The sequence below is a fragment of the Erigeron canadensis genome, chromosome 6 (assembly GCF_010389155.1).
Source record: "Erigeron canadensis isolate Cc75 chromosome 6, C_canadensis_v1, whole genome shotgun sequence".
Classification (NCBI taxonomy): domain Eukaryota; kingdom Viridiplantae; phylum Streptophyta; class Magnoliopsida; order Asterales; family Asteraceae; genus Erigeron; species Erigeron canadensis.
The window spans coordinates 19,325,351-19,352,006 of record NC_057766.1 but is presented as its reverse complement, the minus strand read 5'-3'; the positions used below and the strand labels follow the sequence as shown (position 1 = coordinate 19,352,006).

Genomic DNA, 26,656 nt, shown 5'->3' with positions numbered 1-26,656 from the left:
CGCGAGCACTTGCTCTCATATATTTAAAAGGATAAAATGTGTTTGTCTCCTCGAAAATTCTAAGTAATTGCATAGAAACTTTTTACTCTAATGGGTTAAAAGTTTTTTAAAAACTTAATATAATACTAGTAAAATGCTTTATCAACCGTTCTACCGAAAATGCTCTTATTATTATCTTTTATTTAAACCTACCACATATTATAACTGATATAACATGCAAATATATGATGGTGATAAACTTATAAAAAATATGATACAATAATCAAACTTGGGTACGTAGCCTTCATAGCCATGTGCTTTATGGAGTGTATGGGATTTTATAAGTTTTCAAAAAAAAAAAAGTTAGAAAATTAAAATAAATAAAAAGTTTCAACAATGTATATCAAGGTTTTTGTAAACGCTTAAAGTTAAATAAAATATTGGTCTCCAAAGGCCTTGTGGAGGACGGGTATTAAGGCAATTCATGAAAATGTTGGTCTCCATTAAGGCTATTCGGAGTGAGAGGATAAAGAAGCCGACACCGCCCCTTTTTCGCCTCAGCGCCGCCCTTTACATCATCTCGAGGGGAGACAAATGCCAAAAAAACTCTTCCCCGATCAATATTCATCACCCCTGTGTGTGTGACTTTCAAGAAAAAAAGAGCAGTTGGCTACTTTTTTATACATATATATAATTTATGCTGCTGTTGTATATATATATGTATATATATATATAATACATATGTATAATTTCCGGCGAGAGAGAGCACAAGAAGATGAAATCTGGAAATGAGAAGAACAAGAAGAAGAGCGGTGGTGGGTGGTTAGGCGGTGGTGGGTCAGGCGGTGGTGGGTGGTCAGGCGATGGTTTGGGTTGTGGAGAGGAAGGAAGAAGAAGAAGTGCCAAGAGGATGAGAGAGAAGGATGGTGGGTGTTGTGGTGAAGGCAATGAATGAGTCCTCAACATTGGTGGTTGTTATATATATATATATATATATATATAATGATTTAAAAGTAAATAAAAAATAAAAATAAATTGAGGGGCAACCCCAAAGAGGAGTCTTACTCCAAGAAAAAAGAAGGGCTACTATTTGGGGGAGCCTTCGTCACGCATCGGAAGTCGCCCCCATGTGGGAAGCCCCTTTTGCCCCCCTCACTCCTCATAGTCTAAGTATATACAGGTTGAGTTTGGTTTCATTGTAGAGCATTATTACAAATTATTATAAGAGTACAAGTGTCTGGTGTGGGTATAAATCAGTTGTTTAAAAGGGTACATGGTGAAGTTAAAACTATTAGGTTTAATGAACCTCTTAAAGAGGCTTTCCTTATTTTTGAAGAAAAAAAAAGTACAGTTTTTGACAAGTTCAATTTAATATCGGAAAGATTTGAAGGACTTGGAATTGATGAGGTTATCAAATTAAGAGATTGGAAACATTGCCAAAATTGGTGATTTGTTGGAATGTATTAAGCTATTGGAGAGGAAAGACAGATGAATTTAAAATGAGGGGACTGAGTAAGAATTCTCAGCTAGGCCGTTAAAGACTACCTAATCCGTGAATGGAAATGACGTGTTTAAATGGTTGAAGTGGATAACAAAGAAAGGTAACATTTTCATGTGGAGATTAGAGATGGATCGGTTACCTACACTCTCGGATTTGAATGATGGGAAATGCTATTTTAGACTCGGTGTTGTGTGGGTCCTATGAAATAATGGAATAAAATGTTGATCAATTATTTAGATGGAGGTATGGAATCGTATTAGTTCTTTGTGTCATCTTCTCCCTTATATATTTTTTCTCGGTCTTAGACTTTCTCAAGGTTTACAATGTTGTTGGACATAGGAAGAGAGTCAGAAGTGTGATGAAAAGTATCGTGTTTGTGATGTGTTGGTATATGTGGAAGACATGGAATCATAGAAGATTTGTTAATGACAGGATCATTATCAAAAAGATTGTATAGGATATAAAATGAGAACGGAGTAGTTTCCAATAGAATAGAAATACAGGAAATGATAGCTCAATTACTTGTAAAAAGTGATACCATGTGAAATGATGTACTCTCTCTGTCCCATTTTAGTTGTCCACTGTTGACTTTCAAAGTCTTTTTGTCTCAATTTGACCGCAAATATTTTTGATTTCAAACGAACTTTTCAATTATATAACTTTCATCAAGTATTATATAATACAAACAAAAATATTTACGGTAAAAGTTGAAGAAAAAAGACCTTGAAAGTCAACAGTGAACAACTAAAATGAGACGGGGGTAGTAGTTAGTTACAGTACGATTTTGTAATTAATCTTTATTTTTCAAGCCTATATATATGTCGGGATCCGAAATGTGTATTTAGACGTCTTCCACAACGTTCTGCACATTTATCTTATTCAAAAACATTCGTTTTTGAAAATGCTACAGTGGTAAAGTGAATAGAAAGTATTAGATGGAAGGGTATTAGAATTAATTTACCTCCTAAAAGCTACAGTTAGTATGGAACACTTTGTTATCATAGCGTTTGAGTTGGAAGCTTTTACCCCAAGTTAAAAGCTATAAGTTTTTTTAACCAAACAAAGTTTTTAAAATTTTAAGAGCTCTTCATTTAAAATTAAAAGCTAAAACCCTTGAAGAGCTAGTGTCAAACATTCCTTAAATGTTTGTTATACCGGAAAATTGACCTAATCATTTATTAATCAAATAAAAAGCTTAATTAACCCCTAAAACTAGTTTTATGCATGTATCATAGTTAAAATTATAAATTAGAAAATATAGGTCCACAAAAAACCTTTAATTACTAATTATACATATTTATAGAAAATGTTTCGTTAATTTACATTTTTTTTTATTATTAATTTACACTTATTAACTTTTTCTATTAATAATTAATTAATTATAGTCAAAGGGGTACAGGGTCGCCATCTAATGAAGTACTGGGGCAATACATGTACGACACAGCCAGACTTTGTGAATGGACTAGACTCGATAAACCGAAAATACAAGATTTTTTTTTATATATTTTTTTTATAACCCACTGCGCCGCAGTGGGTCGAGAACTCACCACTGCGCCGCAGTGGGAACCCTCGGAACATAATGGGAAAAAGCCCCACTGCGCCGCAGTGGGTTTGACACTTCCCCACTGCGCCGCAGTGGGAAGAACTGAAAACAAAGACGAGGAAAACCACTGCGCCGCAGTGGGCAAAACCACTTCCACTGCGCCGCAGTGGGCTACCTGATCAGCAACCCAAAACCATTTTAACACATAAACCAAATGGCAACCTTCCCATATCATCATGAACTTCATACAACACATTCCTAAGATTTTCAAGACACAAAAAGACACATTTTAAACAAATTCACATCGTCAATATGTTCACAAATCATGGATACCATCAAACGGGTCATTTACCCATTTTGACACCGTTTCGACCAAAAATTGCAACTTTACAACTGATTGAAATCTTTACACTTGATCATAGACACAAGTTTAATAAAAGTATGACCATCAACAAACAATGTACCAAAAGCCAAAAGGTGTGGGACTTCTAAGTATCTACCAAAAGATCGTCATTCATCCGCAAATGCCCTAATTACCTTCAAGAACTTGCTAGATCCAACTTCGGGCTCAAATCAACTCTTTTAATCCACAATTCTAGTTCCTTCTTCCGGAACTACCTATAAAAGGGTAAACAACTAAAATATAAGCAAAGGCTTAGTGAATATGCTTGCATACATTTATGAATACGAAAGAAGGCAAGTGCAAAGACTTTCACATGTAACCTATGACACCGTCGTGTCACATTTACATACTCACTTTGCACACTAACAAATACATATATGGATCCATATAAGCTAAACAACATAATCATGATCATCTATCGGGGTTCTTAGGCCACCGGAGGTTCTTAGGCCTCAATCGATCAACTATCGGGGTTCTTAGGCCCCGGAGGTTCTTAGGCCTCACAAACTATGCCCCACATGGGCTAAACGCCAAATCAATTACCATGCTTGGAACATTCACATCTCATGGTAATTGACCCAACGTATATACAAAGGTATGCAAGTATACTCACCTCCTCCGCAACAAAGGCAACAAAGCTAAACAATAAGGCTCAACAAGCTCAACCTATGATCATATCATAAAATGCATAAGCTTTCACTCACAATTTGACTAGCTTAACCTAGTCATACTCAACAATTTGTCGTTGAGTTACTTTCATTCATACAATAACACTAGATAGTTCAATCTACCATTTTCATCATTATTTCAATAACTAGAAAAGCTCATCTTTTCACATTAACCCAAATTATCACAAGAACTTATCAATTTCATAACCAAACACATTATATAACTCAATGACAACTAGGTTAACTAAGGAATTGGGGAAAAATTAACCACACTCCAATTTCTAGTAAAACCCCAAATTTGGGTTCCTTCATGAACCCTAATTTCAAAAGAAAAGATAAAGCTAAATTGGGGAAATTCCTTACCTCAACAAAGGAGACAATTACTTAGGGTTTTCAATACACAATTTCTTCCCCTTTTTCCTCTTAAATTTCGGCCACCTCCACCACCAAACCACAAACCCTAACGTTTTAATCTTGTTTGATAAGAGTTGTTAACGATGATTATTATTTTGATTTCTACCTTGGGCTTGGAAGATGAAACTTTGATTTAGTGAAAGCAAGAAGAATGCTCAGTGAAGAAGAAGAAGAAGAAGAATGAGTGAAGTGGGAGGTGACTCAAAAGAAAAAGAGGGCTGGCACTCTTTGGAGATGCCACGTCCCATATGATTTTCTTGGTATTAAAATACCCCTTATCCGTTAAAGTTCTAACTAAATTAACCCCATATCCAAAAATAAAATACTAGGAAATTAATTTAATGTTAAAACTATAAAAAGGGGTTAATTTCTTTTACCTTAAAAATCTTGGGATGTTACACTTTGTCGACGCCCGCTCGACCGACCAGAGACGTAGCCGTACTCGGTACATTCCAGCCATGTTCCGGTTTCTCTGTTAAGGGCAACACGGCGGTGTATCATCAAATAGTAGATTTATTCATCATTAGAGTTCTAATAAAAGCTGTTGAGAGATTCTTTGTCTTTCATTTGGATATATTTTTTTCATATACAGAGAGGATCAATTGGCTTTGGATGTTTGCGAGACACTGACACCCTTCTATAGTTAACATTTTGCCGACCATTATAATTAAGTGGGTGCTTGATAAAGGGTTATAAGAGGTAAGAAATGGTAAAGATAATGATTACTCATGCTTGGTATACTATAATATAATCCCCAATTACCTAAAAGTGGTTAATACTCCATTACTCAACAATTTGGGGGTAATGAATTTGATTACCCACTTTTAAAATTCAGCCCACGTTTTCACTTCCTAAAAATTCGTAACCACTTTCGATTTCCCATATTTACGGTTAACATATAAAAAACAAAATCAAACTTTAATAAAATTACATATTTATCAAATCAAATATATATCAAATCAAATATATATACTGTAGATATAAATGTATATTATTTACAAAATCAACAAGCATTAGTTTTTTCTCATAATAATTATATATGTGTATATATATACACATTTGTAAATAATAATTATTATTTTCGTTAATATACAAATAACTTTACTAACAAAAAACATAAAATTCATAAACTTTGAACCAAACAGCATCAAAGATAATAAATTATTCATTGCATTATATTGTATTCCCTTACCCTTTCTCATTTCCATTCCTTACTTGTAACCAAACGCCCCTAACAGATATGCACCAAGTCACTAACCAACAATAACTTGACAAAAAATGTTAATAAATTAATAAGTTGTATAATATATAAAAATGTTTCCTTTTTTGGTACGACGTACATTTTTGTTTGTTTTTTTTTAAATAATAAAAATAAAAATAATAAATAAATTAGAGAGTTCATTGGACGGATCGTTTTTATGGTTTATCCATAAAATCAAGTTTCATCTTTTCTATTTTAATGGACGTTAACACTTAACGCCATTTGTTAAAAACCCTTGATGTGTCTATCATATCTTGTAACTTTTACTGCAAACTTAAAAATCTAAAATCGGATACATTTGTGGGGGGTCAAATTAAAAGGAGATTTTTCTAAAAGTGTTGCTATTAATTTTTTTTGGGATAACTTAGATGATGTTAACATCATCTTTGTTAGATGATGTTGCTCTCACAAACCATAAAATTCATGGGGAGCTATATGACATGTGTAAAAATTGATGTTAGTGAATACGTCAGGGAACATCATCTAACAACAATGATGTTAACATCATATATCATTTTCCTTTTTTTTTTTTATTAAAATATGTTGATATAAACAATGTTTTCTTTTTTATTGTCTTTCTACTAAGAACTTTTTAATTTTGGCTTGGAAACAACGAATAAGTTGCTAGATATGTAAGTGGGATTGTGGGATATAGAGACTTGGGAGGTGTTACGTTCACAACCCACTCCTTCCCTTACCCTTGGTTTTTATGTTTCTTTTCTTCTTCTTTTATTTTTCTTTTTCTTTTTTTTTGTATAAATATTTTTTTAATTTGTTAGTTCATTGTTTTTGTCTTTTTGTGTTTGATTGTGTTGTTTCTTGTTCTTTTTTTATTTTATTTTTTTTCATTTAGTTATATTTGATACGACAATTTTTTAATACTCTGCCTTAATTTTCATATAAATGCATACACTTGATATGTTAAAGTTTGAACCAGGTTACCATATATTCCTTAAGAAAACATACATTTGTTTTTATATAATTTTGGGTTTTGTTAACATTACTTTTTTAATGTTGGAAGTGCATATATCTATCACGTTGTGTTCTTGATTTTTGTTTTTTAAGAACAGACTTATCCCATCAAGTTATTTGAACTTGAGGAATAATATTGAAAATTTTTTGACCTTTTGATTAAAATCAGGTTAAAATTCAAATATGATAATTCTCTCTAACGGCTCTCCCTCTCTCTAGATAGAGAATTTTCTCTCTTGATATGAGATCATGACAAAGTCTTTCTGAAATTTTTATAAGGGTTAAAGCCCTCGGCCGGAGGTCTTTCTGAAAGCAATAAGGTTGTCTAATACCTTCCTCAGAACCTGACTCTAGCCGGGATTAAGCATCGTTGTTTTTGTAATTGAACTTTGACCATCAATTTTAATCCGTTGATCAAGATTTCCTTAACTTTACCATTTAGGTTAGGATAACTTGAAGAAATCTCTTCCATAAAAATGAAACAAATGATCATAATAACGTGCATTGTAGCATAAACATGTATGATGTATCTCTTAGTTTGTTTTTACTGTAATTCCAAAATGAATAATATGATTTTTTTTCCTAATTTAAATATTCAAATTTGACTTTTTTTTTTAATTTAAATTTTGGCAGTAAATATATTTGTTTGAATTATATAATATATATTAAAAACTTAATCTATTTATATATTTTACAGAAAGTGTTGCATAAACATAAATAAAAATAATAACAATCTAAAGATTAAAAAATTGAAAATAAACTTTAGACATTTAAGTTTAGAAACAAGAGTATCAAATCTATACCTCTTGTAATATAAACTAGGTATTCTATTTTTAAAATATCTTATCTATACTTCCTTATAATATAAACTAGGTATTCTATTCTTAGAATCACTTTCTCTTAAAAGTTTTAAACATTTATAATATACAGTTTTTATCTATTAAATTACTTTCGTTAAATCCTTAAATTACATGAATTATTTTACATCAATTATCTATCTCACTCGCCGCCGTTGACACTACAAGTCGTCACCGTTACCGCCAGCACGCCGCCGCGTATACAACCGCATTGCGGATATTCATAAGATAAATAAGACAGATGCATACAAAGACAAACTTATACAATCAAAAATTCAAAATGTACAAAATCAACCTACACATTCTTTTTGATGATGAAAACGGAAAAAGACCCCATTCCTGTCTTTCCTTCCCATTAATTTATAAAAGGTTAGCTTTTTTACTTGTTTTGGTTTTTGTTTGTGTTACTAACATTAGCACATATACAAAACATTTCTGGTAACAAACAAGTAGAGAGTGATTGAAATGGAATTCACCAAAACTTAACTGGTTTGGTGGCACAACTCCACACGCCACTCTCCAAATTACCACATTGTAAAAAGGGGTATCATCTTTTAAAATGATCGTTTCCAATACCAGGTTTTTGGCAAACACCAGTTGAGCAAATTATAAGCCAAGAATCACTAGAGAAAGGTAATAATGGATTTACAATATATATATATATATCAGCTTTATATTATATACTAGAATAAATAAACAGCCATATGGATTCCTTTTTCTGCTTAGGCCAGCCTTTTTTTTGCTAATCTGTTTTTTCATTCTGATCAGGCTAAATAAATATATTATATGATAGAGATCAAATGAAAAGGTGGATAGAAGTGGTTTTTATTTTTTTAACTTTTGTTTTTTTCATTTCATTTTATTTTTATTAGAAGAACCATTAAAAAAATTACTGACATACATCTTAGTTATTAAGATGTATATGTTTGATAGTTAAGCTGTGTATTAGTGTTTCACACACTTAGCATTTTAGAACACTTCGTATAGTAACCCACATATATATATATATATTGATTGTACTCATTTAACTTTAGTAATTGGAGGGGTTCCATCCCCAGCATAGTCATGGTTCTTAGATTATTTGTAGTAGTTTAGACTTTCAAAAAAAATTTCTGTACTTTGGTATGTAATGCATTAAAGGTTAAATTTTGGTTGCTTCTATAAACAATCTAACTTTGCAAGTTTCAAGCTAACAAGAATTAGTAATCTAATAAAGAATTAATGTCTATAGCTACGGAAAAACATAATGGTTGGAGGAGTGAGGATGATTAAGCTTGGATCACAAGGTATGGAGGTATCCGCTCTTGGTTTAGGATGCGTGGGTTTGAGTGCTAGTACCTATGGGCCTCCCAAACCCGAGCAAGATATGATTAAAATCATCCACCATGCCGTTAACTCTGGTGTCACTCATCTGGATACCGCAGACTACTATGGCTCCAATCTCAATGAAATCCTCATTGGCAAGGTTGTTTAGCTATCATACTTTATTTTTTCTCTTTAAGTTATTTTTTGTTGGAAGTTTGCTTTTTCTTGTGATTTAGGCCTTGAAAGGATTGGAAAGAGGAAGGGTGCAATTGGCAACCAAATTTGGGATCAAATCCTTTGAAGGAGATTGCGATATTTGTGGTGATCCAGAGTTTGTTAGGGCTTCCTGTGAAGCTAGTTTGAAACGCCTTGATGTTGATTACATTGATTTATACTATGTTCACCGCATAGACGCTCGAGTTCCAATTGAGATAACAGTTAGCATTTTAAGATTCAATGTTTCTCTTGATTATAAATTCTAGGAGTAATATTCTGGTAAATATATTTAAAAAGTGAACGTGTTTTGTATACTTTGTATAATGCCAAAAGCATACATAATTATATATGATTAGTGCTTGAGTTGGATGCCCTCTTAAATCTTACCCCGGGGCTTGAGTTAGTAGCATAAAAGAGTGAAAAGTAATTTGTTATTGTGTACTATGACATGTAAAATCGGTCTCTTAAGCATGATATCGGTTTTTTAAACCCGCTTAGAAAAAAAGCAATAAATACTTTAGACTAGAAAATGATCCAGGGCTGGTTTGTTTGTAGATGGGGGAGCTTAAGAAGCTGGTAGAGGAGGGTAAAATCAGATATATAGGTCTATCTGATGCCTCACCATCGACGATTAGAAGAGCACATGCTATTCATCCAATCACTGCTCTACAGATAGAGTGGTCTTTATGGACCAGAGACCAGGAAGAAGAGATAATCCCGACTTGCAGGTAAGCCACAGCCATAGTCATATACAACCAAATCTTGGTACCAGTAGTTAATCTGCAGATGTGCAGTGTAATTTTTATTTAGCATGCTTTGCCTTCAAAGAAAAGAACCCTTGGTTAATGGATAATACATGTTCTTGTTGATTAAATGATGTATGATTTTCAGAGAACTAGGTATCGGAATTGTTCCATATTCTCCTCTCGGAAGTGGATTTTTTACTTCTGGTGCCAAGTTTTTCGAGGGCCTGCCAGATTCTCATTTTCGGAAGGTTTGTGTTCTATGAGTAACATGGAAGTAACAGACTTTTCATGTAGCAAGTTAACATTTTGAATCCCATTAGACGATATATAGAACACCTTCATTCAAAATTGAAGAAACAACCATCACAATTTAGGATAATTTTCAGTTATGAATAAATTCACAACTGCAAGTAAGCATGTTCTGTTTTACGAATGCTAGTAGTTTTATTGTTGGTTTTGATTCTTGACTTTTCCTGCATCTCCAGCAATGGGATTCAAAATTTCAAGGGGAAAATCTCGCACACAACAGTAACTTGTTCAAGCGGATTAGTGATGTTGCTCAGAAGAAGGGCTGCACGCCGTCTCAGTTGGCATTGGCGTGGCTTCTGCACCAAGGACCCGATGTGAGTCCCATTCCAGGCACCACAAAGCTGGAGCACCTGAACCAGAACATTGGAGCTTTGTCAGTCAAACTCTCTCCAGCGGACCAAATTGAGCTCGAGTCTATTGCCTCAACTAATGCTTTCAAGGGCAAAAGATTACCTCCCAAGATCCTGGCTCTTTCAAACGTGGAGACTCCACCTTTGTCATTGTGGAAATAACATGCTCTTTTGCGTACACATTAAATTTATAACTGTCACTATGATCATGTTTGTATACACCTGTAAAAATCCTAAATTTCTCCGGAACCTGTTTAAAAGTTAAAATTTTGTTATTGATACTAATTCCATTAAAGCCATAGAGACAAACATAGATTTTGTTAGCAACTACCATACTGAACTTAGAGCATTGGTAAATGCACCAAACGGTAACTATTTGTAGTAATTTTATTAAACTAGGTATTTAGTTTATTGATTTTTTAATTGAAGTAGTCTAGAGTTGCACCGTATCAAAGTATGAGGCCAGAAACAATTCAGAACTCCTGAAAAGTGCCCAGAAACTGAAAAGCATTATGAATGAACTCTTAGGACCTGATAAGACTAGAAGAGCTCGTAGACGTCAAGGGGCTGGAGTGACAAAGTCCCAGATACCGAAATTTAGTTGGGATGAGAGGTGAAAGTTAAAAATTTGAAAACCGATTTCTGTTTTAGGCTCTCAAAGTAGGAAAACTGTAGAACAAAGTAAACAAATTGAGTCTCAAAGCATGCCAATTGAGATTATGGAAGGTAAGTTGACTGAGTGTACCGAAGAACTTCGGCTCTTTATGACTGTTTTTCAACACAGGTAATTCTTTTATGCCTCTATTCACTAAGTGATGGTTATTATCTTGCCTAAATTGATTGATGTATTTTTCAGCTAGATGCATCGCGTGAACATTTCCTGCAAGTATTTTTCAAAAGGTGCAATAGGAGCAACCTCTGTTTGGGTCAGTGTTTCTTTCTTCTAATAATAGTCTGCTGGAAATATGATGTGATGAGTTAAATATTTGCAACAATGTAGCTATCAATTTGCTATGCATTATTACTGTATTAATTTCTTATAGATAAACTAAGACAGATCATGTCGCTCTGAAACTTGCCTTTCTCATAAGTAGTGAAAAATATAGCGTGTTAAATGTGGTGTCAGTAGATACATTCACTTTAGAGAATAAGTGTTTTCATAAGAGTCAAAATTTTCATAAGGTTGATTCTATTGCACCATAAATAGTAAAATAAATGCAACAGAGTAATGAATGAAGACCATATATTATCCCGAGCTAAGTCACTAACCAGTAGGCAACCACCAAAAGGTACTTAAAACCATGACCCGTTTAACCTTGGAACCATTGCTGTTCTCTCCTAATAAAGTTAGTGTAATTACTTGTTTTAGATTACAGAACATGCACGGCATGCATTCAAAGACAACTATGCTTCTGGGGCCCGAATTTAAAGTCCATAGACCATAGTTATTTAACTAAGAAATGACAAGAAATTATATATATACACCATTTGCCTTGGAGAACAGCGGGTGATGTTCCTTTTTAAGGTAACCAGGGATCGATCCAGCTGTCCAACTTCCATTGTCTACTTCTATTTTACCTCTGGGCTTTTATTTTTATCCATAAATGTGATCCTTACTTTCCTCTAACATAGCTCTTTTTAAAATAAGTAAATGAGTTCACTGAGTGACTTTTCATTATAGAATTACAAACTTTGTTTATGGAACAATGTTGTAATAATATTCACTATTAAACCACATATGTTTAAGATTTTTATTTTTTATTTTTAGGGGTTTACTTTATCATTGCAGCACAGAGCTTTGAAATCCGTGGGACGGGCCTGGTGATTTCCATATAATTGTGATTATAATGATGTAGTGAAAGGACACTTGGTTGTAATGTAAATAGGCCTTGTAAGTTGGGCACTTTACAGTAAATATGAGTAAAACATAACCACCTATTTTAGAGCTATGCATGAAATTGCTACAGTCCAATTTCAAATCATTTTATCAGCATGTGTAGTAAGTTGCAATCAAGAAATCTATCAAAATCATGTCCTGATACAATTCGAAATTAGTTTATAAGAGACATTTAAATAGGAAATAACTTTCTTTTGACCGAAAATACTTAAAAAGGTTCATCCATAATCTGCTCTGCTACTAGGATGTGGGAATAAGCTGAAGAACCACATTTAGTTTGACCCTCGCGACACATTACTTTAGTTTTTGTTTCCATACTTGGCTTGTTTGGTTTGTGTCTTCGGTGAATATACCTGAAAACTATTATAAACATTTAGGCCACAATAGTTACTTGGCACTTGTATAATTAAAAAATGAATTCTAACTAGACGGAAGAATCAAATTGGAATAAGTAAGTGTATTAAAAACAATATTTAATATAATATTCTGGAATTTGGCAACTTAAACTAATTGAAATTACTTCATGTGAGCATCAACTTGTCTTGGAATCTTTTAATTAAAGTACTCTCTCATGTGCTATCTTCCTTTATACACATATATAGTTTATCAGATGCTACCTTTTCTACATCTGTTTTTACTTTGTATGGGAGATAATGGAAGAGTCAGTAGTGGTGCCTAAAAGAAAGCTGGGGTCACAAGGTTTTGAGGTCTCTGCAATTGGTTTAGGATGTATGGGCATGTCTCCCTTACACGGGTCTTCTAAACCCGAAAAAGAAATGATTGAAGTCATCAAGACAGCCATTGAGCTGGGAATCACATTTCTTGATACCTCAGATCTCTACGGTCCTCTCACAAATAGTATCATTATCGGAAAGGTGAGTGATTGTGTGTATCTTTTATTATGTTCACTATTTTAAAATGATAATGAATCAAAGTCAAAACTTTGTTAGGCTTTGGAGGGGGATGCGAGACATAAAGTGCAGTTGGCTACCAAGTTTGGGATTAAGTCACTCTCAGGCGATAAAGGGATGGTGGTAAGCGGCGATCCTGCATATGTGAAGGAAGCTTGTAATGCTAGCTTGAAACAACTTGGAGTCAACTGTATTGATCTTTATTATGTTCATCGTATCGATACAAGCATCCCTATTGAACTCACGGTATCCCGCATAAACAGTACTATCATTTATTAAAGGGTTTAGTGCGCCGAAATGTAATAAACTATGCCCAAAAAGTTATAGTATGCACGAAGTAAGCCCGGCCTTTATTTTATGCATGAACTTGTAAAAAATGTTTATATCATGCAAAATGCATACGTGGCAACTCATATTAGCTACGTGACACCCCATATTAGCTGCCATATACAGGTTTTTGATTGGGCGACCATGCTTTTTGCATGATATAGACATTTTTTACTAAGTTTGTGCTTAAGATAAAGGTCAAACTTAGTTCATGCACACTATAACTTTTTGGACAAAGTTGGTTACATTTCGACGCACTAAACCCTCTATTAAATAACTACTAATGAAACTAATTAATATATGTATGCTAAATAAAGAGTTTCTCATTCTGACATTTTGTTGCTAGGTGGGATCATTGAAAGAACTAGTCGAGGAAGGCAAAATAAAATACATAGGTCTCTCTGAAGCGTCACCAGAAACCATCAGACGGGCACACGCAGTTCATCCAATTACCGCTGTACAGCTGGAATGGTCCTTGTGGACAAGAGATGCAGAAGAAGAGGTTATTCCTACTTGCAGGTGTGTGACAGGTGTTTTAGTTAGCTTTCAGACAGCTTTAGCTCATGCTTATTACACATTTAGCTTAAAACCTGATTGTTTGCAGAGAACTTGGAATCGGGATAGTCCCATTTAGTCCTCTTGGAAAGGGATTTTTCTCAAAGGGTCCAAAGGTAGTTGAAAACTTTGCAAGCAATGACTTCCGAAGGGTGTGTACTTATAACATGACTCATCTATCATTAGGTGTGAAAATGTGAGCTTATGTTACCGTTGGCAGACTTTATAACTTATCATCTTTTGCAGAGTCTACCAAAGTTTCAAGGCAAAAACCTAGAGCACAATAAGATTGTTTTTGAAAGGGTGAATGTAATGGCAAGAAAAAAGGGATGCACCCCATGTCAGCTAGCATTGGCTTGGCTTTTACACCAAGGAGATGACGTATCTCCCATACCTGGTACAACCAAAATCGAGAACCTCAAGCAGAATATTAGATCCATTTTTGTAAAACTAACAAAGAAAGAAATGTGTGAAATTGAATCGATTGCTGCAGCTGTGAAGGGCGATAGGTACTCACCTGCAGTAATGAAAGATACTTGGAAGTATGCAAACACTCCACCCTTGTCATCTTGGCATACTGCATAAACTATTGATTATAGAGATCTTTTTTAAATTAATATTTTGAATTTGGACCTTGCCCATCGGAGTCGTGTTAGTGAAATTTCCAAGATCGTTAGATTACATTTAATTATTTTTTCAAATCAAAGGGGTATCTATACATCACATTTCAAATTCACATTTTATCCCTTCCAACAATTGTTTACTAACAAATTGTAACCTAATATTTTCCCTGTTTAGTATTCAATGTTCATCTTCTTCAAAGCAAATTTGAAGATTTGTTGTCCAAAATCATATCTGAACTACTTATTTAGTTATTTTCATCATGAATCTTTGTTGCATTTTAATCTGTTCTTTTCCGCTCTTTGCAGTTTTGTAGTCCTTTCATGTCTTTCTGGATCTTTTCATCCAATCGTTCGTGATCATACTTTACGCCCCGCACATATATTTTGATACTTCTGTAAAATTTTATAAAGACCTCTCTTCCTTTGAAATGATCCCAAATACAGGATCTTCCAAGATCAAAAACTTTGTATATTGTTCATATCTTCTAAATGCTAATTTCGCTTGAGTACAATAACTTTTCAGTGTTTGGATTCTGAAGCAAGTTGAAAGTCATAAACAGAGACTAACAACATCTTTGCTTTCATAAATATCTTCATGGCGACTAAGGACCCTAACCTATCCCACGAGTTTTCAAATTTTACATGAATATTAACAAAAGATAAGTAAAACTCCATACTTGCATATCATTTCTTTTTTACAAGAAACTCGGGATAGTTAAGGTTGAAGATCTTAGGGATATCTTGACATCAGTTTTAAATGATGAAACTGTTACATCTAATCATCATATAATAGTAATTCCCTTTGAAGTTCCTGTGTTACATCCTAAGGTCATACAAACTAAGTAGACAAATTCTTCTGGTTTGACCCGAGTCAATGTTGCAAGTCATCTGCAGGTGTGCTTGCTTCTGTCCCTTCCATTACAAATTCATATTTTAGCCTTTTCCGATTTATGTATTATATTTTTCTTATAAAAGAATATATGAACTATTATTAAGATTGCAACATTCTATTGTGACTAATATTATTGTCAAGTAGTTATGGCATTGTAACACGATATATTTTAAATACAGACAAAAGTTTGATCCAAACAGTTTAGGTAGCCTCTGAATTTTAAGAAGCCTCAAAATTAAGTCAAAACTAACCTCATTTAGTGTTGTTTCGGTGAAATTCAATTGGCAGTTAACTCGTGGTTGGGCTAATGTTAAAATTTTTGATATAATAACCTTTACATATATTGACTTCTTCTAGGACAGTCTTATCATCTCTGACTACTGAATCCATGAAGGGGATATCTTTTGACTTTTGTATTGTATGTCTCAACAAGTAGCTAGGTGGTTGTAATTAATTCGTTTTGCGGGTCAAATAAAACAAAATCCAAACAGTGGCAGCCTCTGGTCATAATGCTAATGAAAGTCTACTATTGAATTAATGATCATGACGTTTTGTGATTCATTTTATAATATTGATGATCATGACTTTGTGAGATTCAAGTAAGTTGACAATTTCCATGTCTACAATTCATAATTCCCAATTCCAAGGCATGTTGTAGTATATATATACGCCCACACCCCCTACTTCTTAGTGTATACTCCATCTTAGTTACTACAAAATGGAAACCACTTTTATTCTCATTTTTATATTATTCCCGTTCTTTCAAACATATAACGCAATCAGTAACAACATCATGGTCACAAATTCTTCAAACATCACATGTATCCCAAAGGAGCGACAATCACTGGTTGTATTCAAACAAGGCCTTACGGATGAATCAAATCGTCTTTCAACATGGACGGGAGTAAAATGTTGTGAATGGGAGGGAGTTGGGTGTGATAAGAGAAATGGCCATGTTGTCAAACTTGATCTTCGATCTCCATTATCTTTCATTGACTACTATATATCATCAAACACAAGGAGGAGCTGGCTAAAAGGTAAGGTTAGTCCTTCATTACTCAACTTGAAGTATTTGCGTTACTTGGACCTGAGCATGAACAATTTCACGGGGCAAAATATTCCTGAATTCTTTGGGTCATTCAAATATTTGGAATACCTAAACCTCTCTTTCTCAGGTTTTAGTGGTGTAGTCCCCCCTCATCTAGGAAATCTCTCAAGGTTAGAGTATCTTGATCTCCATCTCTTATATAGGTACGACATGGTACCTCTCTCGTATGACGTTTCGTTGATGGTCAAGGATGATCTACAGTGGATGTCTTTGTTGTCATCGTTAAAGCATTTGGATTTCTCAGGGATAACAATCGGTAACCATATTGATTGGTTCCATCCAATTAATATGTTACCTTCTTTGCTTACACTCAACTTGGCCTTGTGTGACATCAATTTATCCTTTATAAAATTCATCAATTTCACATCTCTTAATTCACTTGATCTCTCTTTTAATGGTATCAACTCCACTTTTCCAGTCTGGTTATCAAACCTTAGTAGCCTTGAGCATCTAAACCTTGAGAAAAACAACTTCCATGGCCGAATATCCGATTTTATTGGGACCTTGAGCTCTCTTTCTTCCATCGAACTTTCATCAAACCAATTGTCTGGTCCAATACCTCCCTCACTTAGTGGCCTGTCATCTCTAAGAGTGCTCGATCTTTCAATGAATCAATTGTCTGGTCCAATACCTCGTTCACTTGGTGGCCTATCATCTCTAAGAGTGCTCGATCTTTCAATGAACCAATTGTCTAGTCCAATACCCCGCTCACTTGGTGGCCTATCTTCTCTAAGAGTGCTCGATCTTTCAAGGAATCAATTGAGTGGGAGCATACCCAAAAGTATTGGACAAATGTCAATGCTTGAAGAACTTCAACTTTCTGTAAATCACTTGAGTGGGGGCTTGCCTAAAAGCATTGGACTACTTACGAGGTTACATGAGCTCTCTCTTTATATTAATCAATTGAGTGGGAGCATTCCCACTAGTCTTGGTGAGCTCTCATCCCTTTTTAAACTAGATGTCTCTTATAACTCGTTGGATGGGGTTCTTTCTGAAATTCACTTTATGAAACTCAACAATCTAGTCGTGTTAGATTTGTCTGAGAATTCAATAACGTTCAATGTGAGCCCTAATTGGATTCCACTTTTCCAATTGAACTATTTTCGTGCAAGCTCCTGCAACATCGGACCTCAATTCCCAAATTGGCTTCAAACATCAACATATATTATAGATATACATCTTTCCAATTCGGGTATTAGAGATAGCATACCGGAATGGTTTGAGAACATCACATTTCATCTTGGCTTTTTGGATTTGTCAGAAAACAAGATCGGTGGAAATTTGCCACGAATGAGAAATCCAGGTATACTAAAAAATGAAATTTTTTATTTTTGTTGCTCGTCTTGTGGCTAGATTTTTTTTTTTCCAAGATAACTTTAGGTTTTTACATTTAGCTTTTCTGAATATTTGGATTAATGATTGTTCCAAACTAATCTAGCCTAACTTGTCTTATAAATTTTAACTAGACTAATGATTGCTAAATCCAACTTAGGTATCGTTGCAGTTAATCTTGCGCAAAATCTCTTCAACGGAAGTGTTCCAACACATTTATGCGAGTGGTCTAGTATAAGGCTACTTGATTTATCAAATAATAACTTCTCTGGAGTTCTCCCCAAATGCGTAGGAAACTTAATTCATTTACAGGTGATGGATATAAAAAATAATACTCTAACGGGTGATGTTCCGAGTTCATTAGGTTTTCTTTCAAATCTCGAGTCATTGCACTTGAGCAACAACAAATTTAAGGGCAATCTACCGGTGGCTTTACAGAACTTGACGCGCTTAGTCACTTGTGATTTAGGGAAAAATTTGTTGACAGGTGATATTCCATCTTGGATTGGAAATAAGTTATCCAAGCTTAGAATCTTGAATCTCCAATCAAATAATTTTATGGGTAAGATTCCACCGAAACTGTGTCAAAACAACGCTCTTCAACATTTAAACTTGGCAAATAATAACATAAGTGGAATGATCCCTCATTGTATTTATAATTTAACTGGTATGATAGTGACTAGTGTTGACTTTCAATACTATGCCTCTCCATATGAAGAAAATATTGAGAGTTACATAAAAGGTATACAGTTGAAGTACACCAAGACACTTAAGTATCTTACGTCCATAGACTTCTCAAGCAACCAAATTATTGGTGAAATTCCTGATGTTTTAATGAACCTAGCAGCTTTGAACAACTTGAATCTTTCTAGAAACTTGTTAAGTGGACAGATTCCGACAAGGATTGGAAATCTAAACAAATTGGAATCTTTAGATTTTTCGATGAACTTGTTGTCTGGTGGAATTCCTCAAAGTTTGGCTACCTTAAACTTTCTAAGTTACTTAAATCTCTCCTTCAATAACTTATCTGGTCAAATACCATTTGGAAGCCAGCTCCAAACTTTAGGTGACCCATTAGCTATTTATGGAGGGAACAATGAGTTATGTGGACCCATACTATTGAGAAGTTGCAATAGAAAGAGCTTACCAGATACTCATGTTAGTGACGAAGACGGTAATATTGAAATCGAAGATTTTTGGTTGTTAATTACCATAATTCCTGGTTTTGTTGTCGGATTTATGGGATTCATTGGTAGCTTGTACTTCATAAAAGAATGGAGGCTAGTTTACTTTGAAACTATAGAGAATGTTTACTCATGGCTTGTAGTATGGATTATAGTGACTCTTACACGAATACAGAGGAAGATTTTCTAGTAAGTTATATTATTCTATATTTATATCTTTATCTTTTTATTTAAAATTTTAATTTGTTGTTGTAAGTATATTCGTACGTGTTACAATAATCTTCTAGATCATGTAATATCAAGTATTTTTGTATTATCAAGTCTTTATTTATGTAACCTATGGACAATAAACTATAAGAGTATAAACTATAACATTTTGATCTTTGCTTATTTATGTTTTGCATTTATATATATGTCATTATTATCATTACATGCCGTTATCAGTTTATGTTTATTTGCAGGTTACTTTGCGTAAATTTGACATAGTATTATAAGGAAACCGATAAATTAAGACCATTTGCTTTTTTACATAGGTAGGAGGCTACGAGGGTACTTATGTAAATTCACCGTAAATCACAAGTTCTATCCTCTATTGAACCAGTTTCTTCCTCGGTCATCATTTTCTATCTTCACAGCCATCATCCCTGTCTATTCCGACCAATTTTCTGTCTCAACCATCGTTATTAGGATCGATTTCAGCTTATAACATAATTTGGAGCTCAAAATTGGCAGCTTTGTTGCCGGATTTGGTGACGTCGGCGGTAGGAATCGTCGGTGACGGAACAGAGTGGCGGTGGTTGGAAACCGAGAGATGCTAATTCGAAGATGAATCTTCTAATCTTGTGTCCATTCGTAGTGTAATTTTAATATTTTCTAGGGTTAATATCACAAATGGCCCATAAATAAAATATAGTGTAATGCATCAATTACATATAAAATATATGTTAATTTGTGTATATACATACAAATGATGTGTCTTTTGAGTTTGTTGTGACAATTAGAATGGTAATTGTGTTTATATGATGAATTGTATATAAATAGATCAAATTGAGTAGGAAAAAATCAAGATTTCTAGATCAAAGAATAGTTTAGTCTGATTTCCATCAAAAAAATAATTTCAAATACAGATAATACCACAAGAATATGAATTTTAAACCTTATAATGACATCAATAATGTAATTAAAAACACCGAAACTTTATTGGTATCTTTTGTAATTCAAATTTCTCAATTGTTAGTCATCAAGTATTTTCGATCTCACGTTAATTAAGATGGTCATTTCTCAATAATTGCAGCAATTTGTTAATTAAGATGGTCATACCCGTGAAACATTTTCATAAAAAGTATTATCACTCTATATATAAAAATGTATTTATGTTTACATAGTCAAGTGATGGTAGACTTATATCTATAGATTTTCACAAAAATATATCATCATTGTATATGGTCAACGGAATGCATATCCGGTGTAGGTCGCTTAGGCTTTCTTAAAATTTTGTGCCGCACGAGCTAGTGATTTTGAATTTATGGTTTCAAATGAGATGCATATCGGTGATTTAAGGCTAAGACTTGCTGTGTCTACTGGTACTGTGGTTGGTGTTTTGGAATAAGTATTTGTTTCTTTGGTAATCTTTTGCTGCTTATTTTGCTGTCCTGCTTCGTTTATGTGTTTTGGTTTCAAGTTTTTTAGTTATTTACTGCATATATCTTTAGTCTTGGTGATAACAGTTGATGAGTGAACCATGCACATTCTGCAGTCTGCAACTAGGCCCAAACCTAGATTTGTTGGTTATGTACCAGACTATGTATAAAGAATGAATTTATAAGTAAGGTTTATGAAATATATGCATTATCAACAGTAGGTAATGCTTTGTTTTGAATCGTTGTTTTGGCCACGGTTGGTTTGGTTTCTACTAGATTTTGATATGATGATTTTCAGACATGGGATGATGATTCAAAGAAAGCCATTTCATTTTGTTTTGCAATTATAACACAACTACAAATGAACTGGTTCAGTACATTAATTCGTCATTTTCCTTGAGATTTTTATTAAATTTATAGGCTTCTGTTTATAGAGCGATTGGTGACTTCTGTTAATTTGTTTGCTCTATCTAGATTTGGTGTAATTTTTTTTTTTTTTTTTTTAAATCTTATCATAAATTAAGGGAATCAAAACACACTTATGATCGGAATTTGATGTCACAGATGTCGTGCTTTTGAGAAAAAACTTTTTCAGATAAGTTCTGAAAAGTTACATGTGGGGAAATTGTTCCAAGTAGTCAGTCTTTCTGATCAATATACAGGGAGGATGCATTAGTCTTGAGGAAAAATGGAGAAACTGGACTTATGCACATATTAATAAAGCTGCGAACTATGATAATATTAGACGGTGTTTAGTCCATATATAATGTCACAGTTTTGTGCTTTAGTATGTGCGGTTGTATGTTTCATAATGAAAGTAAGTTGTCATAAACACGACCCAATATAATGGTATCGTTGTTTTGCATAAGAGTCACAATGGGTTCATTCTACCGAACTACAAAAGTATTATTTTCTTTAGTTTTAGTAATAAATGTCAAGTCATGATAGTTAGGGGCCGGGTTAGTTGTAAACAATTTGAATGTTTACTGTTAGCAGTTAGACTGAGTCAACAGGTCAACGAAGATTTCCAGTATTCAATTATTCATTGTATAAATATGTATTTACTATAGCCGAATATAACCTGATTCTTTTGTTGGTATTGCAGCTAAGGAAGATGCTTGATCTTCTAATACATGCATATCAGTGTCGGTCCTCACTTTGTCGGGACCCCAATTGTCGGAAGGTGAAGGCCTTTTCCGACATGGGATACAATGCAAAGTATGTGCATCAGGTGGTTGGGTTCTTTGCAAGAAAATATAGTATCTCGCTTAACTCCATGCCCGTGCATATAAAGAATCACAGTGTATGATCTTATCTATACACTTAGATTATTTTAAGTGTGTCTTTAAATAAGTCCATGGATTAAGCTTATCAATGTAGAATGTATTTTGATGACCTGTGTGAAGAAATAACGTTCATATATAGGGTACACGGGTCTTAGAAATTGACCACAGGAAGTCTGATTTTGTGTTACAATTTGCACATAATAAGCTGAACAACACATAAAACGCCATAGTCCAGGTTGGGTTCATTGTGTATGTGCAAATTGTAACACATTAATATCAGTAGAACAAAGACCAATATTTGAGTTGTCATATACTTTGAGTTGGAGAGTTTTTGATTATCATTGTACAAAAATAGTCAAATGGAAGACCCATCATCAATCATCCAATCCCTCACATCATCGTCTTTCCTTCACCTCTACAAAGCCAAATGAACACGATGTTTGATATGGCAGAGCTTCTTTGTCTCTCGGGAGTCAAAGTCATATTGCTCTTTATCCCGCAGACTCATGACCTCCTTCGCTATGTCCATATTGATTATCGCTTAAATCCATATCCAAACTTCCACCTTCACACTATCACGACGTCTGGAAAGTTTACATCTATACTACTATACCCATTGAAATCTATTCTTAAATTTAGGTAAAAGTAGAAATTGGGAATTCAGGTAGTCCTTCCGCTTCATGGCTCTTTGTAACCTGAATTTAGATAATTTGCTCACTTTTGTGAAGTATGTTTTTGTTATACATTGATCTTAAGATCAATGGCGATCTTAAGATCAATGGTGAGAATACAAGTTATATATATTGATGATTTTGCTTTTATTATTTAATACATATGATATAAGAGTAGGGGTGTAAACGAGACGATACAGTTCGCGAGTTACCCGAATTCGACTCGCAAAATATTTGAAGAGTCGAGCTCGAGCCTCAATATAACCTACTCGAAAAGTTCGCGAGCTTAATCGAGCTTGTACTTATTTACAATCTTACACTTGAATATTATATATTTTTACATAATTTATTTTTTAAAGAGCCGAGCTTAATCAAGTCGAGCTTGAATTTGTCGAACTTATAAGAGTAAATTGATTTAATACTTATTTTCAATTCTTAACTGAGTCGAGTCGAGCTCGAACGTATCGATTCGTAAAGCGAGCTCGAACTCGAGGTTGAAAATAAGTGCCTAGTCGAGCTTGAGTTTCAAGCTTCGAGTTTTACAATCGAGTTGAGCTCGAGCTTGGTCCTGTGCTGGCTCGATTACACCCCTATATAAGAGGTTGTTTCGTACAGGTTATTTTAATATATTTTTTGTTATTAATATTATAAATATAGTTGTAATTCAAGAATATTTTACATCACGCATGTGTAAATAGTATGACTTACACATGTGTAAATTAGATATCAAAATCAATAATTATTCAAAACTCGTAAGTTGTATACCTTACACATGTGTAGGTTGTATAACTTATACGTGTGTAAGTTCGACATCCAAATCAAATGATTAATTGGAATGCGTAAGTTGTATATCTTACACATGCGTAAGTTGTAGTTAGATATCAAAATCAAATTATTATTCAAAACTAGTAAGCTGTATGTAAGTTGTATACCTTACACCTGTTTGATGAATATTGATCCAAAGTTTTTTTGTCCCACATTGGTGTAGGTAGAAAACTACCTTTGTGTCTTGCCTATATAAATAGGAGTTATTGTTAGAGGTTCATGTACTTCATTCTTATGTGAGAAATTCTTTGAGTGTTAAGAGTTTCTAGTAACGAGTGAACCTTGGTGAGGGATTATAGATTGTCAAGAGTGAGCGCCTCCATTCTTGTAATCCAACGTTTATAGTGATTTTGTGGTAGTTGATTAGACTCATTGAGTCGAACCAAGTAAATCATTCTGTCGTTTGCTTTTTTCTTGTTTACTTTATCATTGGTTATTTGTGTGTTGATTTCTTCCTTTGTGGTGATCGATCCCAATAAACTGGTATCAGAGCTGAGGTACGGGGGAGAAGAAATCACGCATTCGGGGGAATCCAATCGATAGAAAACAAGAAATTTCATTTTTTAGGGTTTTGTCACTTTCTGCGCAGCGTTGGTAAAATTGACAGATCTCGTTCGTTAGCCATTGGATCGTTGTGAAACTTGAGAAGTAGCTTTACAACACATAGATCCAAGATCTGACCGTTCAGAATTTCGATTGGAAGTTTCAATCGAGAGATATTAATTTTCGAAGTTGGCTGCAGAAACCAGAAGGGTTGTTTTTGCGCAGCTTCGGAAGAAAGAGCATTCTGGCTTCTTTTACCGTTGGATCGTTGTGATTTTCGAGAAGAACGTTCAGGTAACATGGATCTACACTTTCACTGTTGGGTTTTGTGATTCGAGCTTTTGTTAGATAGATCTAGATCGTTGAAGTTTATGCCAGAATTTGTTTTTTGGTGACTTATTTTCGGAACAATCTTTTGTTGGTTTTTATTGTTCTTGAGTTATTTGTGGCGGATATTTGATGAGTAAAGATGAATAGTGATGGTTCAAAGTTCTCGATCCCAATATTTGATGGGAAGATGGATTTCACGGTTTGGAGGATGATTATTGAAGATGTGTTGGTACAACAAGGTATCGATGAAGCTTTACAAGAGACAAAACCGGATGTTATAAAAGATGATGTTTGGAAGACGATGCAGAAGAAGGCTTCAAGTACATTCAGGTTGGCACAAGTACAATCAGGTTGGCACTTGCTCCCGAGATTAAATATAGTGTTTTGAAAGAGAACACACCGAAGGGCATTTGGGATAAGCTTGCGGGCATCTATGCTTCAAAGTCGTTGACTAATCGGCTATTTTTGAAGATGGATCTATATTTATTGAAACTCGAAGAGGGAGGTAATCTGCATGATCATATTAATTCTTTTAATCAGTTAGTTTGTCGGTTGTCTAATGTCGGTTGTCTAATGTCGAAGAGCAAGCCTTGTTATTATTGTCATCATTGCCGAAATCCTATAAGTCGTTTCTGCAGACTATGTTGACAGGGAGGACCACTTTGAAACTTGATGATGTGTTGAAAGCATTACGGGATAATGAAAGAATGAGTAGAAGTGATAGTTTCTTGAGTGGAGAGAAAATATTAGTTACAGATCCTGAAAGAGGAAGAGGTTTTAACCGTGGTAGTTCAAGAGGGCGTTCAAAGTCTTGAGTGCGAGGAGATCGAGACATTAGTACGAGTACGGTAGAGTGCTACTACTGTGGGGAGAAAGGCCATATGCAAATTCGTTGTCCTCAATTTCGTGAAGACTTGAAGAGTTTACGAGATTCAAAGGTAAAGAATAAGGGCGATGATGAGGCGAATATGGTAAATGATTGTGATAGTGAGTTTATGTTGGCAGAAAGCTCGAATAGGGGAATATTGAAGGATGAAAAACCAAAGTGGGTGTTTGATAATGCAGCGTCAAAACACATTTGTAATGATCGGGCTATGTTTGATACATTTAACGGGAACAAGCAATTTGGAGATATCAAAGTGGGTAACAAGCAAAAGATGAAGGTTGAAGGTGTTGGGAGTGTACGCTTCAAACTTCATAATGGAGTTGTGAAAACCGCTTTGAATGTGAAGTATGTTCCGGGTGCATGGATGAATATACTTTCACTTGGAGTTTTGACATCCCGTGGGTACCGTTATGTTGGAAGAAGAAATACTTTAAAGGTGTACATGAGAGATATACTAGTTCTACGAGGATGGAGAAATTCGAAGAATCTATGTTACTTGGATGGTGAATCTCTATTAGGGAGGACTTGTTTCGAAAGCAAGAAGAAGATCGAGAGAAGAGTGCATTTCTCGGGTAAAGATGAGATTTTATGGAATTTGGGTCAAGGGAGGATTGGATGAATATCGACCCAAAGTTTTTTTTGTCCCACATTGGTGTAGGTAGAAAACTACCTTTGTGTCCTGCCTATATAAATAGGAGTTATTGTTAGAGGTTCATGTACTTCATTCTTATGTGGGAAATTCTTGAGAGTTAAGAGTTTCTAGTAAAGAGTGAACCTTGGTGAGGGATTATAGATTGTCGAGAGTGAGCGTCTCCATTCTTGTAATCCAACGTTTATAGTGATTTTGTGGTAGTGGATTAGACTCATTGAGTCGAACCAAGTAAATCATTGTGTCGTTTGCTTTTTTCTTGGTAACCTTATTATTGGTTATTTGTGTGTTGATTTCTTCCTTTGTGGTGATTGATCCCAACACTGTTTACGTTGTATACTTAAATATATGTAAGTTAACTTACACATGTGTAAGTTAGCTATCAAATTATTATTCAAAACTGGTAAGCTGCATGTAAGTTGTATACCTTACACATGTGTATGTTGTATACTTACAAATATGTAAGTTAACTT

General features: G+C 34.3%; 3 protein-coding genes across 7 annotated transcripts; all 3 read left to right on the top strand.

The window, feature by feature from the left end:
• Positions 1-7,913: 7,913 nt before the first annotated feature.
• On the top strand, positions 7,914-10,947 carry LOC122606249 (probable aldo-keto reductase 4). 3 transcript variants are annotated; one of them, XM_043779211.1, is made up of 7 exons: positions 7,914-7,967; positions 8,178-8,231; positions 8,830-9,063; positions 9,140-9,340; positions 9,675-9,847; positions 10,011-10,113; positions 10,351-10,947. In XM_043779211.1, exons 3-7 carry the CDS (start codon positions 8,845-8,847, stop codon positions 10,684-10,686), a joined length of 1,032 nt encoding a protein of 343 aa, XP_043635146.1. In that variant the 5' UTR covers positions 7,914-7,967; positions 8,178-8,231; positions 8,830-8,844; the 3' UTR covers positions 10,687-10,947. The 3 variants fall into 3 exon arrangements, with proteins under 3 accessions (XP_043635146.1, XP_043635147.1, XP_043635145.1); XM_043779212.1 differs by lacking the exon at positions 8,178-8,231 and having other exon boundaries at positions 7,948-7,967; XM_043779210.1 differs by lacking the exon at positions 7,914-7,967 and having other exon boundaries at positions 8,002-8,231.
• Positions 10,948-10,997: 50 nt separating this feature from the next.
• Positions 10,998-15,047, top strand: LOC122606248 (probable aldo-keto reductase 3). Of its 3 annotated transcripts, none has more exons than XM_043779208.1 (7): positions 10,998-11,308; positions 11,381-11,450; positions 13,024-13,296; positions 13,372-13,578; positions 14,006-14,178; positions 14,264-14,330; positions 14,461-15,047. In XM_043779208.1, exons 2-7 carry the CDS (start codon positions 11,385-11,387, stop codon positions 14,797-14,799), a joined length of 1,125 nt encoding a protein of 374 aa, XP_043635143.1. In that variant the 5' UTR covers positions 10,998-11,308; positions 11,381-11,384; the 3' UTR covers positions 14,800-15,047. The 3 variants fall into 3 exon arrangements, with proteins under 3 accessions (XP_043635143.1, XP_043635142.1, XP_043635144.1); XM_043779207.1 differs by having other exon boundaries at positions 14,264-14,366; XM_043779209.1 differs by lacking the exons at positions 10,998-11,308; positions 11,381-11,450 and having other exon boundaries at positions 11,544-13,296; positions 14,264-14,366.
• A 1,400-nt stretch (positions 15,048-16,447) lies between these two features.
• On the top strand, positions 16,448-19,543 carry LOC122604411 (receptor-like protein EIX2). The gene is made up of 2 exons (XM_043777305.1): positions 16,448-18,140; positions 18,330-19,543. The coding sequence occupies exons 1-2, from the start codon at positions 16,448-16,450 to the stop codon at positions 19,541-19,543; spliced, it is 2,907 nt and encodes a 968-aa protein (XP_043633240.1).
• The last annotated feature ends 7,113 nt before the right edge of the window (positions 19,544-26,656 follow it).

What these genes read in the sequence shown, in the direction of transcription:
- LOC122606249 (XM_043779211.1), top strand. Translation starts at nt 8,845, where the DNA reads ATGGTTGGAGGAGTGAGGATGATTAAGCTTGGATCACAAGGTATGGAG. An exon ending in ATGAAATCCTCATTGGCAAG is followed by an intron (nt 9,064 to 9,139) that starts GTTGTTTAGCTA and finishes CTTGTGATTTAG; the next exon opens with GCCTTGAAAGGATTGGAAAG. An exon ending in GAGTTCCAATTGAGATAACA is followed by an intron (nt 9,341 to 9,674) that starts GTTAGCATTTTA and finishes GTTTGTTTGTAG; the next exon opens with ATGGGGGAGCTTAAGAAGCT.
- LOC122606248 (XM_043779207.1), top strand. Translation starts at nt 11,385, where the DNA reads ATGCATCGCGTGAACATTTCCTGCAAGTATTTTTCAAAAGGTGCAATA. An exon ending in TAGGAGCAACCTCTGTTTGG is followed by an intron (nt 11,451 to 13,023) that starts GTCAGTGTTTCT and finishes ACACATATATAG; the next exon opens with TTTATCAGATGCTACCTTTT. An exon ending in ATAGTATCATTATCGGAAAG is followed by an intron (nt 13,297 to 13,371) that starts GTGAGTGATTGT and finishes AAACTTTGTTAG; the next exon opens with GCTTTGGAGGGGGATGCGAG.
- LOC122604411 (XM_043777305.1), top strand. Translation starts at nt 16,448, where the DNA reads ATGGAAACCACTTTTATTCTCATTTTTATATTATTCCCGTTCTTTCAA. An exon ending in GCCACGAATGAGAAATCCAG is followed by an intron (nt 18,141 to 18,329) that starts GTATACTAAAAA and finishes AATCCAACTTAG; the next exon opens with GTATCGTTGCAGTTAATCTT.